The sequence below is a fragment of the Triticum aestivum genome, chromosome 3D, assembly GCF_018294505.1.
Source record: "Triticum aestivum cultivar Chinese Spring chromosome 3D, IWGSC CS RefSeq v2.1, whole genome shotgun sequence".
Classification (NCBI taxonomy): domain Eukaryota; kingdom Viridiplantae; phylum Streptophyta; class Magnoliopsida; order Poales; family Poaceae; genus Triticum; species Triticum aestivum.
Genome location: NC_057802.1, coordinates 22,910,671 through 22,924,881, shown reverse-complemented (window position 1 = coordinate 22,924,881; position 14,211 = coordinate 22,910,671). Strand labels below are relative to the sequence as shown.

Below are 14,211 nucleotides of genomic sequence, written 5' to 3'. Positions count from 1 at the left end.
AGAAACTTACCTTATCGTGGCCGAGAGCTCGATTGAACACACGTCAAGCTGCCGTCCGATAAGATCTTCAAGACCCTCGATTCCCTTGGTGATGTCACGGGAAATCACCTTCCCTTCCTTGATCACGGTGGCGGCGCGGTCGAGGAGATCCCCCTTGCTCTTGTCGGAGAAACGACGGACGGCGGCGGGGAGGTGAGGGAGGGAGCGCGCGCGTGCGAGGAGGGCGGTGCGGCCGGCGAGAGGCGGGAGGACGACCTGCTTGGAGCCGAGCTGGCCGGTGCGAGCTGGCAGGCGGCGGAGGGCGGAGGCGAGGCGGAGGGCAGCCATCGTTCTCGACGGCTAGGGTTTTCTCTCTCCAATGTGGGGAAGGGGGTGTGAGACGAACCAATGTGGAGTGCGCGCTTTAGACAAGTGGGAGGCCCCGGCGACGGCTGAATCGGCGCGGACACGTGTCGAAAGACCGTTCGAGCTTCATTTCCACGATGTCGACATCCCCTCCACCACCCCACGCCCCGGCCTCCTTTTTTTTCACACAATTTTTTTTAACATCAGTACAGACACAAGCGCTCATATACACGCGCATACACTCACCCCTATGAACGCACACACGCACACCCTACCCCTATGAGCACCTCCGAAAGACTAAGCCGGCATATCATCTTGAGATTTACGAAGTCACCGTAAAATCATAACATAACAATTTTGGCTCAGTTCGTGGAAAATTGCAATTCAATGTAAAATCATATTTATTTGTTTTTCACGAGGAATGTAAAATCATATTTGAGCTACTATAATCATTATGTATTCTTTAGCTACTACAATTATCTATTTCAGCTATTACATCCACTACAAGCCACAACCATATCATATTCAATCATGTTCATATTTCAGCTACGGAGATGGGGATGGCGGCGGCTACAAAGGGATAACTTGATGGATGAGCAACTCCTTCCATCAAAGGGTTTTCTTCACCTTTCTATGGACCTCGTGCACGGAATAGGGTTTCAGGGCCGATGCATTGCGATTGGGCCCTAGATAGATGCCTTCACGAAAGATGTCAGTGTTGACGCCATGGAGGCAGTGGAGCACCGGTATGAGTCTACGCGCTCGTAACTAAGTGTAGTCTTCTCTTCTGGAGCTTCTTGTGCGCCTCCAGTTAATTGGACTCGATTACCACACCCATTATCTTCCATATATGACTTGATTTGTCACCTAAAATGGTCCATTCATGCACAAAACAAAATAAACAAAGGTATTTCGTGATCTTTCGCTTTTCTTATTCATTATTAAGAACAGTAAAACTGAACCTTTTGCGAGGCCTCTCACGCTATCAACCTTTCGAGCTGTTGGATCGTGATTTCCGGTCGTCGTACGCCGTTGGATACTCGTTTCAGGCATCGCTACCTCGAGTTGGGCTGGTTGTCCGTTAAACAGCTACTCCCGTAGAAAAATCGCAAGCACCTGGTTAACCGGGCCATCTATCCGGCCCATTTAGCCTCAGCCGGATTGGTTCTTTTGCCCCACTTTACTTGGGGTTGGATGATTTGCCCCATACCTGTCTCAAGCTGCTCCCCTCACTTTTCAAGTATGTCCTCGTCGCCTCTTATCCTCCCCACTGCTGCACCGCATCCTCTTCTCTTCTCACCATGTGATTTGCTTGAATCCCCAACGAGGAAACCCCTAGCTCACGCCTCACATTTGCGCGAGGCAAGACAAAGGTCATGAGCACCTCCTGTCCTGTTGGCCATGGACACGAACAGGCCCGGTCCTGGAGGGCGATCGGGGCGGCCACCCCTACCCCCCAATTCCAAGGGGCCCATCTATAATATCCTACCGGGCCCTAGCTACCGATGAGCGTTGCCGCAGCGATGATGTTCATGGGACGAGTTCGTATTCATGCAAGCCCTTCTGCTCCGGCCCCAATATTGTATGCTTCGATCCCATCATTCCTTCCCAAATTCTCATCTCATCAGCACCATGCCCAGTTTCTCATTAATGCATCTTAATCTAATCGGTTATGTGTTGCCCATGTAATCCATACTCGGTATGTGATGAAAATGGAAAAGCTTAACAACGTCTTGTTTGCTCTCATGTCCCATGAACCTGATGTTATATGTGAAATTTCAGCAAAGGATTAGGCAGAGTAATAGCAAAACCAATAAAAAGGGCAAGGGAGGGCTGCAGGAGGCAATTATATCTTATTTGAACTTAGTTTGCCTTAAAAGTATCACAACTGGGATTGCTGGGTAAACAGTTGACTGAACCTTGATACTGTTATGCAGGTATATATGAAGAAAGTGTGCGCTATTGTTGGACTATTTTTTCCTGGTACAGAAATGCGAAGTACACTTGCGACAGAATCATTATTGCTACGACAATCAAATCTTGATATATTTTGTGTGACAAATCTTTACAGAAAACAGATTGCTTACTCAAACCCTACGACCATGGCCAGTCCTATGTGTGATGCATGATCTCCAAGCTTCTGTGCCTATGTGCGCCGCCATCTGACTTCAAGATTTCACATGTTCGACCACTAGGCAGCCACATTAGTTAAGGTAATATGAGAACCTACGAAAATAGGGTGATATTTATAAATTACTCCCTCCGTCCCATAATATAAGACATTTTTGCAAGTTCAAATTATTGGACAGAGGTAGTATTTGATAGGAATGTAATCTGACCACTCACCTTTTGGGCGTCTCTGATTTTTGTTTCGCCCCGGGCCTCTGAAATCTCAGGACAGGCCCTGGAAACGAATATTGAATCTAACTTTTCCCATGATTTCTTTGAGAGAGAAATCACAGGTAAGTAAGGTATTGTTACTCTGCTCGATGTAACTGTACTTCTTGAAGACATATAACATAATAATTGTTTATCTAGACCCATATGATTTATGATAGGGACAAATAGCGTGACCATATGAGCCTATGGTAATATCATACTAATCTATTTCCAGTTTTTGCCGCATTGTATTAACCTTGCAGGTGGATTTAACATTTTATAATCTGCATCCGCACTAAATTAACTTCAGACAGGCATAGTCATAGAAGCCCCTATGTTTTCTTAGATGAAAAATATGTATATAGGCAAAGCAGTGGCTGTGTGCCCATGCAGCTACAACAACCCACATGATTTTTCATAATACTCAAATTTGTGTGAATATTCAAGGATATGATGCATTTTTTCTAGCTTGAAAAGCTAACTGAGTACATGAGTGTTACTCCGCTAAACTCTATGCCGTGATGTGCTTTCGGGAGGTATACTTTGTTCTTGCTTTGCTTTTTTGGCAGTGGACCTTGGGCTACATGCGGCGGTATTCCTCGCATCATTGTCCAATGCCTATTCTTATGCTTTAACTAACTCATTGCTTTTAGTTTCTGAAACATGTTGTTTAACTTAATCCTATTCATTATAGGTGCATGGAGCTTAATTGGATTACATCACCTTTGTGGTACAGATGTATGCATGAGATAAGCTAGTTTTGGTCTATACAGCTGCAATATTTACTATTTAAGTCCCATTTACCTGTGTATCTGTTTTTTTGTATGTTGGACCACTGATTGCTACACTTGGCAAAAAGATCACATTAACAGCAAAGCCTGGTAAGGTAGCGCTCGAGGGAGTGCAGGAGGTGAAACGCATCATTACCATCATCCTCTCCGTCTAGAGCTGGTACGATGTGTACACAGTTTGATGAGATTCATACTTTTGGTGGTATGGTTGATGTGTTTTACAGTTCTGTCATCTATGCTTCGGTGCAAAAATGTACCCGCCATTTTAATTTTTTGCTCGGTTCACCAGAACAATTGACCACCTACTTAGTGCCAAATATTGAAATTTCACTTGATTTAGCATGGTTTGCTTTTGTGTTTAATGGATCGAAATGTGCGGAAGATGTAAATTGCAATTCTTTTCACTCCTAACTGAACTGATTCTATACTTTTTGCCTATGTGATTATGCTTAGTTTTGTGTTCGCAAGAATCTGGTCTGGAACAGAACTCCTTGCATGAAGAAGCATTTTTGGTGTCAAAATAAGCCAACGAGTGCCAAGAGGCAAGTGGCCAAGGTAGCATTCGTGATGACAACTGAGGCAATGGCAGCCATGATGCGCAGCGGCAGGCTCCATTGTTTGGTCCAGGAAAACTCTCTCTTTGGTAAGTCCTTGTATCGCTTGCGTCATTAAAATTTTCAGGTTTTTTATTTCCTTAACAACATGCTACTGATGGAGTATGTAGATGGAGTGCACAAGAGAAACCATTTTACTCAGCAATCAACAGTTTTTCCTACGGGTATCATAGCATAGACTCACTATAGCAGATGCCATTGACCTCCATAGTCCACTGTTGCAACTGATGTTCTTGTGAAGCTTTCTATGCATCATTTTGACTGGAAGGTCTTTCTTTTTGGTTCTTTTGGATCAGAAAATATGTAATTTCATTCCTAGATGCTTTTGGGCAGCTTCTTGTTATGTTATTTCTTAAGCTTTAGACTTTATGTAAATGTTGTAAACCACTTGCTGAGTGACATCATTTTGGCAAGCCCTTCACATGTTGTGTGATACAATGTCGTGCTACTATGTTATACTCCCTCTGTACAGCTACTCCAGCGACATATATTTATGTACAGAGGAAGTGCTAAATTATTTGTGTCATTTGTCTAGGCATGCATTGGCTTGTTTTTATTTCTCGCTCTTGTGCTTCTCCATGTTTCGCTAGGTATTCTATTGCATCTGCTTGCCATCCATTTATTTTCCGTGCTATCTGCTATTGCTCGGAACAACACCTCAAGTAACTGTTCTATTTTTCTACCTTCCAATTGAACCGTCATGTACTAATTTACAGTCCCAACTATGATTCATACTTTCATTTTGTTAATTTATTATAATTGTCTATCCCATCACATGTTGACTGTCCTTGCGCCGACTAAATCCTGTTAGACCAAAGATAAAACTATATTCCGCCATATTGCCACATTGCTTCTTGCAAACCAATTAATATTTTTTTGCGGGGTGCAAACCAATTAATATTAACCTCCCTTATGTTGCTCACAAATATATGGGTCAATATATGCAAATTTAATTAATGTTCATGATCATGTCTTTCTGTATTTAAGAAAACTAGTAGAACGCCCGTGGGTTGCCACGGGCTTTAAAAATATTATGATGCTATTTATGAAGCTAAAATAACCGAGAACAATGTCGCCTCAGCCAGGGGCGGAGCTATAAGGTGGATAGGATTGGTCACAGCCAACCCTGGGAGGTCTTGTTTGGCAGCGGCATGCCTTCTCTCAGGGTGGGCAGGTGATCGGGACTACTCGGTTTGACATGGGTGAGAGGAGCCGGGTGAAAGCCTTGTGCTCCGGTGCCAATGACGACGGTGCATGTGGGTGTCGCGTTCCTCCTGGGGGCGTCGGTATGGCCCTCTTACCGAGCCAAGGCTCCGGGTGCAAACCCTTGACCGTCTTCTCAGTCTCGGCGATGGTGACGCATTGCGCAGCTACCCTCCTGAGAGCATCGTCGTGGAGCCTAGGTTTCTCTGGCGCGTCGTGTCATCATTGACGGACGTTTTCGGATCTTGGCCGGGAGCTCCCTTAGCTTTGACATGGGCGGATTCACTTGCCTCCTATTCTATTACACGGATTCACTTGCCTCCTATTCTATTACACGGGTTCACTTGCCTCTTATTCTTTTACCCAAGACCTCGTTGGTTTTGCTCGCGGCCCTCGTTTTCTGCAGGCAGGCTCAGTTCCATGACCCCAAGCGTGAGGGCAGGGGGTCCTCTCCGATGGCAACTTGGTGTGAGCGGCGAAACAAGGTCTGGCGATTTCCTTTGGCGTCGAGCCTCCTTCCTTGTCGGTAGTCTAGGTTGCTTTGTACTAAGGTGTGGTCTCTCATGTATTCATGTATTTTTCTTTGGTCTGCTTTGTAAGAGGATCTTCTCATCAGCATGTATCAGTTTGGTTGTGGTGCTTTATATATAAAGCGGGACGAAAGCCTTTTTTGGCATATATGAGAAATGATCTGTACATTACAACAGATCACCATATACGAATAAAATTACTCTGATCACCATACATGAAAAATGATTTGTACATTACAAAAGTGATTCCCATCATATTTTCTTTGTTCTCTATGTAGATTATAGGTTCTTCTCAGGTGCACGATGAGAAATTTAATTGCTTCCGAGAACAGAAAGATAGCAAATGGAAAAGCCAGCTGCTGCCTGCACAACCCAGGTTTGCAGCATACCAATAGATACACACAGACTATGTATGTACTACAACCTTATAAGATACACATCAGAAGAATATACATTAATATTCCATATTGCAGGGGAAACAAATCTGAGGCATAAAGTAGAGAGAAACACGTACCTGCAACGTGTAGGATATAAGATCATCTGAATGAAAATCTTCCTCATGAGAAAAAAGTTTGAAATAGGAAACAGAACTGAAGATGTTTTGGTTCCATTGATGAATATCACAAATTGGACTCTCCACATGAAGAAAAAAGTATCAAATGACTACTAAAGATATACATATATGTATACATTCGATTATTCTCATCTAAGGGATATGCAATGCAAGTAATACTGTACATGGGCATGGTAATGAAGATGTTTCTCTAATTTTGCTATATTACAACATGTACACTTTAAAGAGAGGCACTAATGAGTCCACATTTTTTTCCAAGCATCAAAGTAATTGCCTGTCAAGGTATTGATTTTGTCAGTGTTTGTTACAAATACTATCACATTAGAGCTGCAGAACCCATTTCTCTCTTAGATCAATAACAAAGAGATCAAACATTAAACCTTTGAGAGGTGGTTAGCAATTCCATGGAACATCAACTTAGCGATTCCATTCAGTCCGGTAAGTCATCAACAGATTTTGCTATGCAAAGGAGGGAGCTCGGACATAGATCAAGCAGGAGTGTGGATGCACCTAACAGTTCTCTTACTTGCTGTTAGTCAATTATATGCAGAACGCAAATGCCTAACTATTGAATTGAATTACTCCCAGGATTAGGAGGTGAAAGAACTCAGTCATATACTATATGGCCTAGCAGTACATTAACACCTAAGGATATGGATATCCAGAGTCCATCTTTCCCTACTTGCAGTAGAATAGACAGTATAATCAACTCTACATCGAAGGCGCCGACATATTGCTTGATGGTTAAGACTTTGCAGAAAAATATTCATATAGACATCATGCACCTAGGTAGGAAATCGAAAGTCTCCAAAAATGTATAGTAGATGAGAACTGTAATGCCCTCTTATTCCCAGTGAATAAGCAAGCTAGGGGTCCCAAAGCACATTCATTAGAAGTGAATTAGCAACTCTCCTCTCTGTTATTGTGCTGCCCAATTATAAGATTTCCTAGCAGTAAATTGCAGCAAGTTTCGATCCCGCAATCAGTTTATTGTCACAAGTTATATTAATTCCGAGAAACGCATAGCACCACCTAACTATTTTTTTTTGGCATGCTTGACCAATCAACTTCTAGCTAGATGGCAAAACCATGTATATATGTATATATAGTAAGTAGACCAGAAGGCTATGTGAAGTTCCCCAAAAATGCAGATAAGGACGTTGGTTTTATGGGAAGAATCAGAGATGGATGTAATAAATGGCACAGCAACAAAATGTTTGGCTTAATATAATTCAGAATTCAAAGTTCATAAACCTAAAGGATCAGAATTTGTTTAGTGAAGTTCCCCACAGATGTCAAAAGCACAATGTTTAGAAATGTACCGCCAGTCTGGATCAGTCTTCCCTGAAGCCTGAATTCTAAATAATTTCTCTGCAAATAGACATGTACTAAGAGAGATCAGTGCAACCCACAAAATCAAATCAGAGAAGCAGATGGGTCTAGGTGCATAAGGTAGTTGTTGAGTCGCCACCGCAACTGATGGGTGGCATGGAGACGACAGCAACGCGGCACACACGGGTGGCGAAGAGGCCGTCAAGGAAGGTAGCAGCGTGTGCGACCAGGGGCATGTTGGAGGCATGGTCGAATAGAGCACGACATAGCCTGTGGCCAAGCGCTGATTTTTAAACCAGGGCCATACTCGAGAAAATGGAGCCCCTGAAACGTGTTAGCAAAAAAAGAATGTCAAAATTTGCTAAGCTTACAGTATTCATGGGTACAAATCTTTTGCTAAAAAAACAAAATCACCTTCTGATTAGTTTCTTGCATTTCTAATATGAATTCATGTTTCCTATTTCTCGAAGGCATTGTACCGAAATAACAAAAATAAAAACTAAAGGACAAGACAAAGCTATCTCTTGAAGTATGTTGATTCGGTGACCAAGCACCACACAGAGATCACTACAACTGAAATAGATGCTTCCATTAAAAAAACTTCAACAGGGCCAACATCAGTTAAGAAGCAGTCCGAAGGAACTACAAGGTTATGAGACACACCTCAAAAAAACAAGGTTATGAGACATTATGACAACAAATGAGAACCGAATAAATAGATGATATATATAGATCAAGGATGAAGCGTACTAATTTATATGTAAGAATGGATTTACTTTAGAAAATTGCGAGGAATTAATCAGCATGTCCAAAGAGAATCAGGAGTAAATCACAAAACCTGTTTCAGCCACTGGAGGAAAAAATCTGTTACTTATCATCAAAGAATCCTGTTCAACGCACGGCCCGCAGTATGTATGAGCATGTCGTAGCTGTGCACCAACTGCTACCTAGATGCGGAGGCGCCGATGTTGCCCCCCGTGGCCTCCACCTCCTACATCATCTGCAAGTGGCTCCCGTGCGACGTGTCCGTGAACGCCAACTTATCCAGCAGGTCCTTCATGTCGGAGGACTCCAACAACTCGTTGATCAAGCCGGACGCCGTGAACACCCCCACACATGCCGAGGGACCTAGAAAGCCACCACAAGGAGCGTCAGCGGAGAGCGACAACGCCGCAACAGACGATGCTATGAACCTATCATCAGAAGGAGGAGGAGGGGGGAGGTGAGGTAGTACCAGGATCTACTCGGAGGCGCGGACACCATTGGGGAGCATGGTGATGCATGTGGGGAGGCGGGCCAGTTGGTCGAGGAGAGGTACAGCGGGAGGTCGAGCCCGAGAGGGGGCGCAGGAGCTAGGCCGAGCGCGCAATGGAGGCAACAACTGTGACAAAGAAGTGATGTTAATTTCAAGATCAAGTGGAATACCCATGTCATCCTCCGTGCTCGATGAGGATTGCCTCGTTACCGAGTCATAACCGTAGGGAAGCTTCGACAGCACCGACTGCTCTGAGATGCTTCTCCATGATCTCCTTGCAGCTTCCAACAGAACAAACCCAACGAGGGAGGTCATTTCAGCCAAAAAACAAGCACAAACAACCAATAGACAGTCCGATCGATTTGAGAGATACCTCTTGGTGAATCGCTGCTCCTGCTGCATCAACCAGCTCAGGAGGTCGTAAGAATTGGAGATGTGCGCCATGTACTTTTCAATCTATATACAGCAGCACGATGAGGTCAAGTAATTGCATAATGCAACATTTCAGTTAGTAACTGAACCACTGTGCGGTACAAACTATAGAGACTGAATTACAGAGACTGAATTCAGTCTGAGCTTTTGCAGGCGGAGGTGTAGGTATGACCATAGAGCAAAGCAGGAAGAGCGTGCGATCGAGCTCCATCTGGTACAGCGAAACCACCAGTCGTCGATGTCGTTATCCGTGAAGTCATCGAACGTCTCCTCCTGGTTTCAGCACAGGCCGTGAAGAATCAGAAACATTCAGTATTGTGAAGAACGATGACACAACCAATGGCCATAGGGCAAGGGAGACGAGGGCGGAGTCGAAGTGGCAGATCTCCAGCGCGGCCTTCTCGTTGCGCCAAAACTGCTTCAGCAGCTCCACGTCCGTGGTCGCCGCGGCCTGCGCGGCAGCAGAGTCCTTGTCCTCGCACGAAGACATCGTCGTCACTCCCTTCCTCTCTCGCTAACTGGCGACGCAAGCGCCGGCGCCGCTCCTCGCTGCCCGCAACGCGACCACGCCCTGCCCTGCCCTAGGGTTCTGTGAGGCGGCGACGGCGGCGCACGAGTAGGGCGCCTCGGAGATTGGCGGAGGAGGAAGACGGTGCGGCGGCGGCTCCTCTCGGACCTCAACGTCGGCGATTGCGGACCTCGGTGATGACCTGGAGGCGGCGGCTCCTCTCGGATCTCGGCGGTGGCGAAGGGCTCTGGCGGCTGGGGCGTCCTGACGATTGACTTTGGAAATAGATCGAGGGACTGATTTTTCCCCTTAGGTTTGATGGAATGGACGAAATAAAACCAGACGTGGTGCTGCGGAGATGAAAAAAACCTAGCAAAAATAAACCGTGGATGCTTTTCACCAACTCAGACATTAGAAGTAGAGATTCCAAATAGGTGGGCGCAGCATCGCGCGCCATCCATGATCTAGTTAGTGATCGTATCAAAGTGATTTTCTCAAAAATCTAAGATTATCTAGTTCAAACACGGGTAAAAATGAGTGTAAAAATATAATCATCAACCTCCGCGAGCCTAAACATTTATCGTCCTCGAGCAAGAAATAAGACTGTAATATTAGTGTTCAATACAACTAATATATTGCCTAATTTTAACGTGCATTGTACGCACATGATTAATATGCAATACAACTAATATATTGCCTAATATACACATGCATTGCACATACTTGAAGCGTTGTCGAAGCATTATTTCCTGCTGACTTCACATTTTACTGTTATGACTACAAGATCCATATATGTGCGGTGCTTTGCAGATTATTTCTTCGATTTGTGACTTGTCAACATACAAGGAGTCCACACCCGCAAAAAAAAAAAAAACATACAAGGAGTCCAGACCACTACTAGTCAAGTGTTGTTCAGTATCATATGTGTTTAAATATTCAAGCAGTTCCGTTCTCGTGACTCGCAGATCCAGTCCATGCTTTCTTCTTAGTATGTAGTTTTTGCTCGAATGTCTATTTCTAAGCCCACACTCATATGCACCGGATAAAAGAAAATTCAAAAATAGTAATAACAAAATTCAAACAAATCTGAAATGTTTTTGCATGGAATATGATTTGGTACGTGAGGTCCGATCCAAATTTCAGCTCGTTTCGACATATGAGTAGCTCTCAGAACAAATGAACAGTAAACTTTTTCACACGCCCTAGATTTGTGGTTTTTACCGAATGAGCTAAAATTTAGAGCAGACCTCACGCAGCTAAGCATCTTCCATAAAAAAAATCATTTTTTTTAATTTTGTTTAGTATTTCTTTTATGAATTTATTGTTCACCGTGGGAGCAGATGAGCTCGGGAGCCAAATAGTCACACTCGTTTTTGCTAACCAATCGCCTTTGACCGTCTTTCTTTTGTTTTTTTCTTCGAACTGCAAACATGTGTTTTGCTTCCACAAGTTTCAGATTATCTTCAAACTATATATGGCTTGTCCGGGGCACATCTAAATGTGCCTTAGTTATTGCACATCTAAGTGACACAAGCAAGCATAGAAAGGAAAAGAAAAAGGAAATATCCACACGAATGTCGCGTAAGATCAATGATATAGGACTTAGATGTGCAATACTTATGGCACATCTAGATGTGCTTTAGCAAAACTGAACTATATATGCACATAGTTGGTGCTAGCATATTTATATTCATGTAACACGATTGCTTGGTTTCTAGCGGCTCTATTTCTCCCAATATCCTGGAGGTACAGGTGGCCAAGATTGTTCAGTTTCAGAAGGAGTGGACTTGGAAGGCTGTACCGCATGGCGTGGATGCTTTTCTCATGTCCTTTCCAAGTGAAGAAGTTTTACAGCGGGTGACTGGGTTTGCAGTTTTTATAAAGTCTCATAATGTCACCATTGAGTTCAAACCTTGGAAGGAGGAGGTACCACACCGTTTTGAGTTACAGCCTATCTGGGTGCACGTGCACAGTGTGCCACATGCTCTTCGTCACTTCCTGGGTCTTTGGGCGGCCGGCTCGGTGATTGGCGCTTCCCTTTGACCTCCTCTGTTTGCGTCGTCGAGGAATTGTTCGCATTCAGGTAGCGGTGCTGAATCTTGACGCCTTCAAGTGGAGCACAATTAATTCTCTGTCGGCTGACGTCGTTTTCCAGAGGAAGGGGTATGAGTTTCAATACAACCTGGAAGAACCGGACTTTCTTGTTGTTGCTGATTTTGTACCTAGAGTTTGGGAGCACGGAGATGGATCAGGCGACGACATGGGCCATGACAGGGAGGACACAACGGGGGGCAAGGACCCAAGTAAGAGGCCCCAACCCGCCTCATCGTCCAAAGAATCTTTAGTGCCACCTACATCTGGAGGCGTGATGCCCATGCAGCTATGCATGTCTTCTGGGAGGTCTTCGCTGCCAGTTGCGAGGTCTTCTTCGATGGCCACGATGCCACCAGCTTCACCGATCGTGGCGCCCTTGATTGCCACGCCACTGGCATCTTCGATGACTTCGACACCACAGTCTACGATGATGCCAGCCACGCCATCGTTGACGACACCCTATCGCCTCGACGAGGGCTCACAGACGTGGCCTTGTCTATAGGGGGAGGCATCCGCACTCTCCTCCCCATGCGCTTCATCACCGACATCATCACTGATCATTCCGCGACGGAGAGTGGTATTCTCTCCCGCGGTTCGGGCGGATCTTGACTCGACAATGGCAGAGCCGTGTGCTTTGTCTTTTACTCCTTCGTCGCCAGGAGAGGCGGTGGTGTCCAGGGCCTCGACACCGCCCACATCGTCTCCTCTGCTAGAGGTCGCAGAGGCTGAGGTGCAACCCTCTGGGGCCTCTTCACCTTCGCCGCAATCGCCTACTTCGCCGCTCGGAGACACCGGGCGTGTTGCTACTGCCGATTTCACCTCCTTACCGCTGAGACACAGTGGGCGTCACTTAGTTGGTCGATGGTACGACAACCACTAACGAGGACTCTCTGACCAGGGCCATGCATCGGACGGCAGCCCACAACCTCGACTACGAAGGTACATCCTCCCACAAATCTTTTTTATACTTTGATAACTCTAGAGTTTCCGCAAATATTGACAGCTTGGGTGTTTTGTTAGGACATAATGAGAAAGTGGTACAAGTTTATGTTAGGGCTCTTAAACGAATGGAGTTTGACCGGCTTAAGGTTGCTCCTAGGTTGTCCATGTTGGGGAACGTTGCATGGGAAACAAAAAACATCCTACGCTCACCAAGATCCAATCTAGGAGATGACCATCTACGACAAGAGAGATTGGATCTACATACCCTTGTAGATCGCTAAGTGGAAGCGTTTAGAAACGCGGTTGATGTAGTCGAACGTGTTCGCGATCCAATCACGATCCGTCCCGCGAACTCCCGATCTTGTGCCGAACGGACGGCACCTCCGCGTTCAACACACGTACGGCTTAATGATGCCTTCACCTCCTCGATCCAGCGAGCGATGGTGAAGTACGTAGTAGCTCGAGTCCTCTGGTAGCACGACGGCGTGGTGGCGGTGGTGGTGAAGGAATCTCAGCAGAGCTTCGCTAAGCACTAAAAAGGGGAAGAGGGATGTGAGGGAGAGGAAGGGGCAGCGCCGTGGTGTGGAGATGTACTCATGGGGTGCCACTGCCCTCCCTATCCTCATCTATATATAGGGGAAGGGGGAGAGTGGGGCTGTTGGGGAACGTAGTAATTTCAAAAAAATTCTACGCACACGCAAGATTATGGTGATGCATAGCAACGAGAGGGGAGAGTGTTGTCCACGTACCCTCGTAGACCGAAAGCGGAAGCGTTAACACAACGCGGTTGATGTAGTCGTACGTCTTCATGATCCGACCGATCAGGTACCGAACGCACAGCACCTCCGAGTTCAGCACACGTTCAGCTCGATGACGTCCCTCGAACTCCAATCCAGCCGAGTGTTGAGGGAGAGTTTCGTCAGCACGACGGCGTGGTGACAATGTTGATGTTCTACCGACGCAGGGCTTCGCCTAAGCACTGCTACGATATTATCGAGGTGTAATATGGTGGAGGGGGGCACCGCACACGGCTAAGAGATCAATGATCAATTGTGTGTCTAGAGGTGCCCCCTGCCCCCGTATATAAAGGAGCAAGGGGGGGTTCGGCCGGCCAAGGGGAGAGGCGCGCCAAGAGGAGTCCTACTCCTACCGGGAGTAGGACTCCCCGCTTTTCCATGTTGGACTAGGAGAGAGAGGGGGAAGAGGTGGAGG

At 45.7% G+C, this 14,211-nt stretch overlaps 1 protein-coding gene and 1 long non-coding RNA gene across 2 annotated transcripts in view; both read right to left on the bottom strand.

The window, feature by feature from the left end:
- Nucleotides 1–391, bottom strand: part of LOC123077002 (uncharacterized) — a 1,299-nt gene extending 908 nt beyond the window's left edge. The window contains exon 1 of the mRNA XM_044499176.1: nucleotides 11–391. Within this exon, the coding sequence (XP_044355111.1) occupies nucleotides 11–327 (317 nt within the window). The 5' untranslated portion in view covers nucleotides 328–391. The remainder of the gene's footprint in view (nucleotides 1–10) is intronic.
- A 5,744-nt stretch (nucleotides 392–6,135) lies between these two features.
- Nucleotides 6,136–10,237, bottom strand: LOC123073863 (uncharacterized). Its single transcript, XR_006435768.1, has 5 exons — nucleotides 9,397–10,237; nucleotides 9,234–9,304; nucleotides 9,003–9,149; nucleotides 8,607–8,896; nucleotides 6,136–8,092 (listed from the first exon to the last, which is right to left on the bottom strand). It is a non-coding gene; the product is annotated as an uncharacterized lncRNA (long non-coding RNA).
- Nucleotides 10,238–14,211: the final 3,974 nt, after the last annotated feature.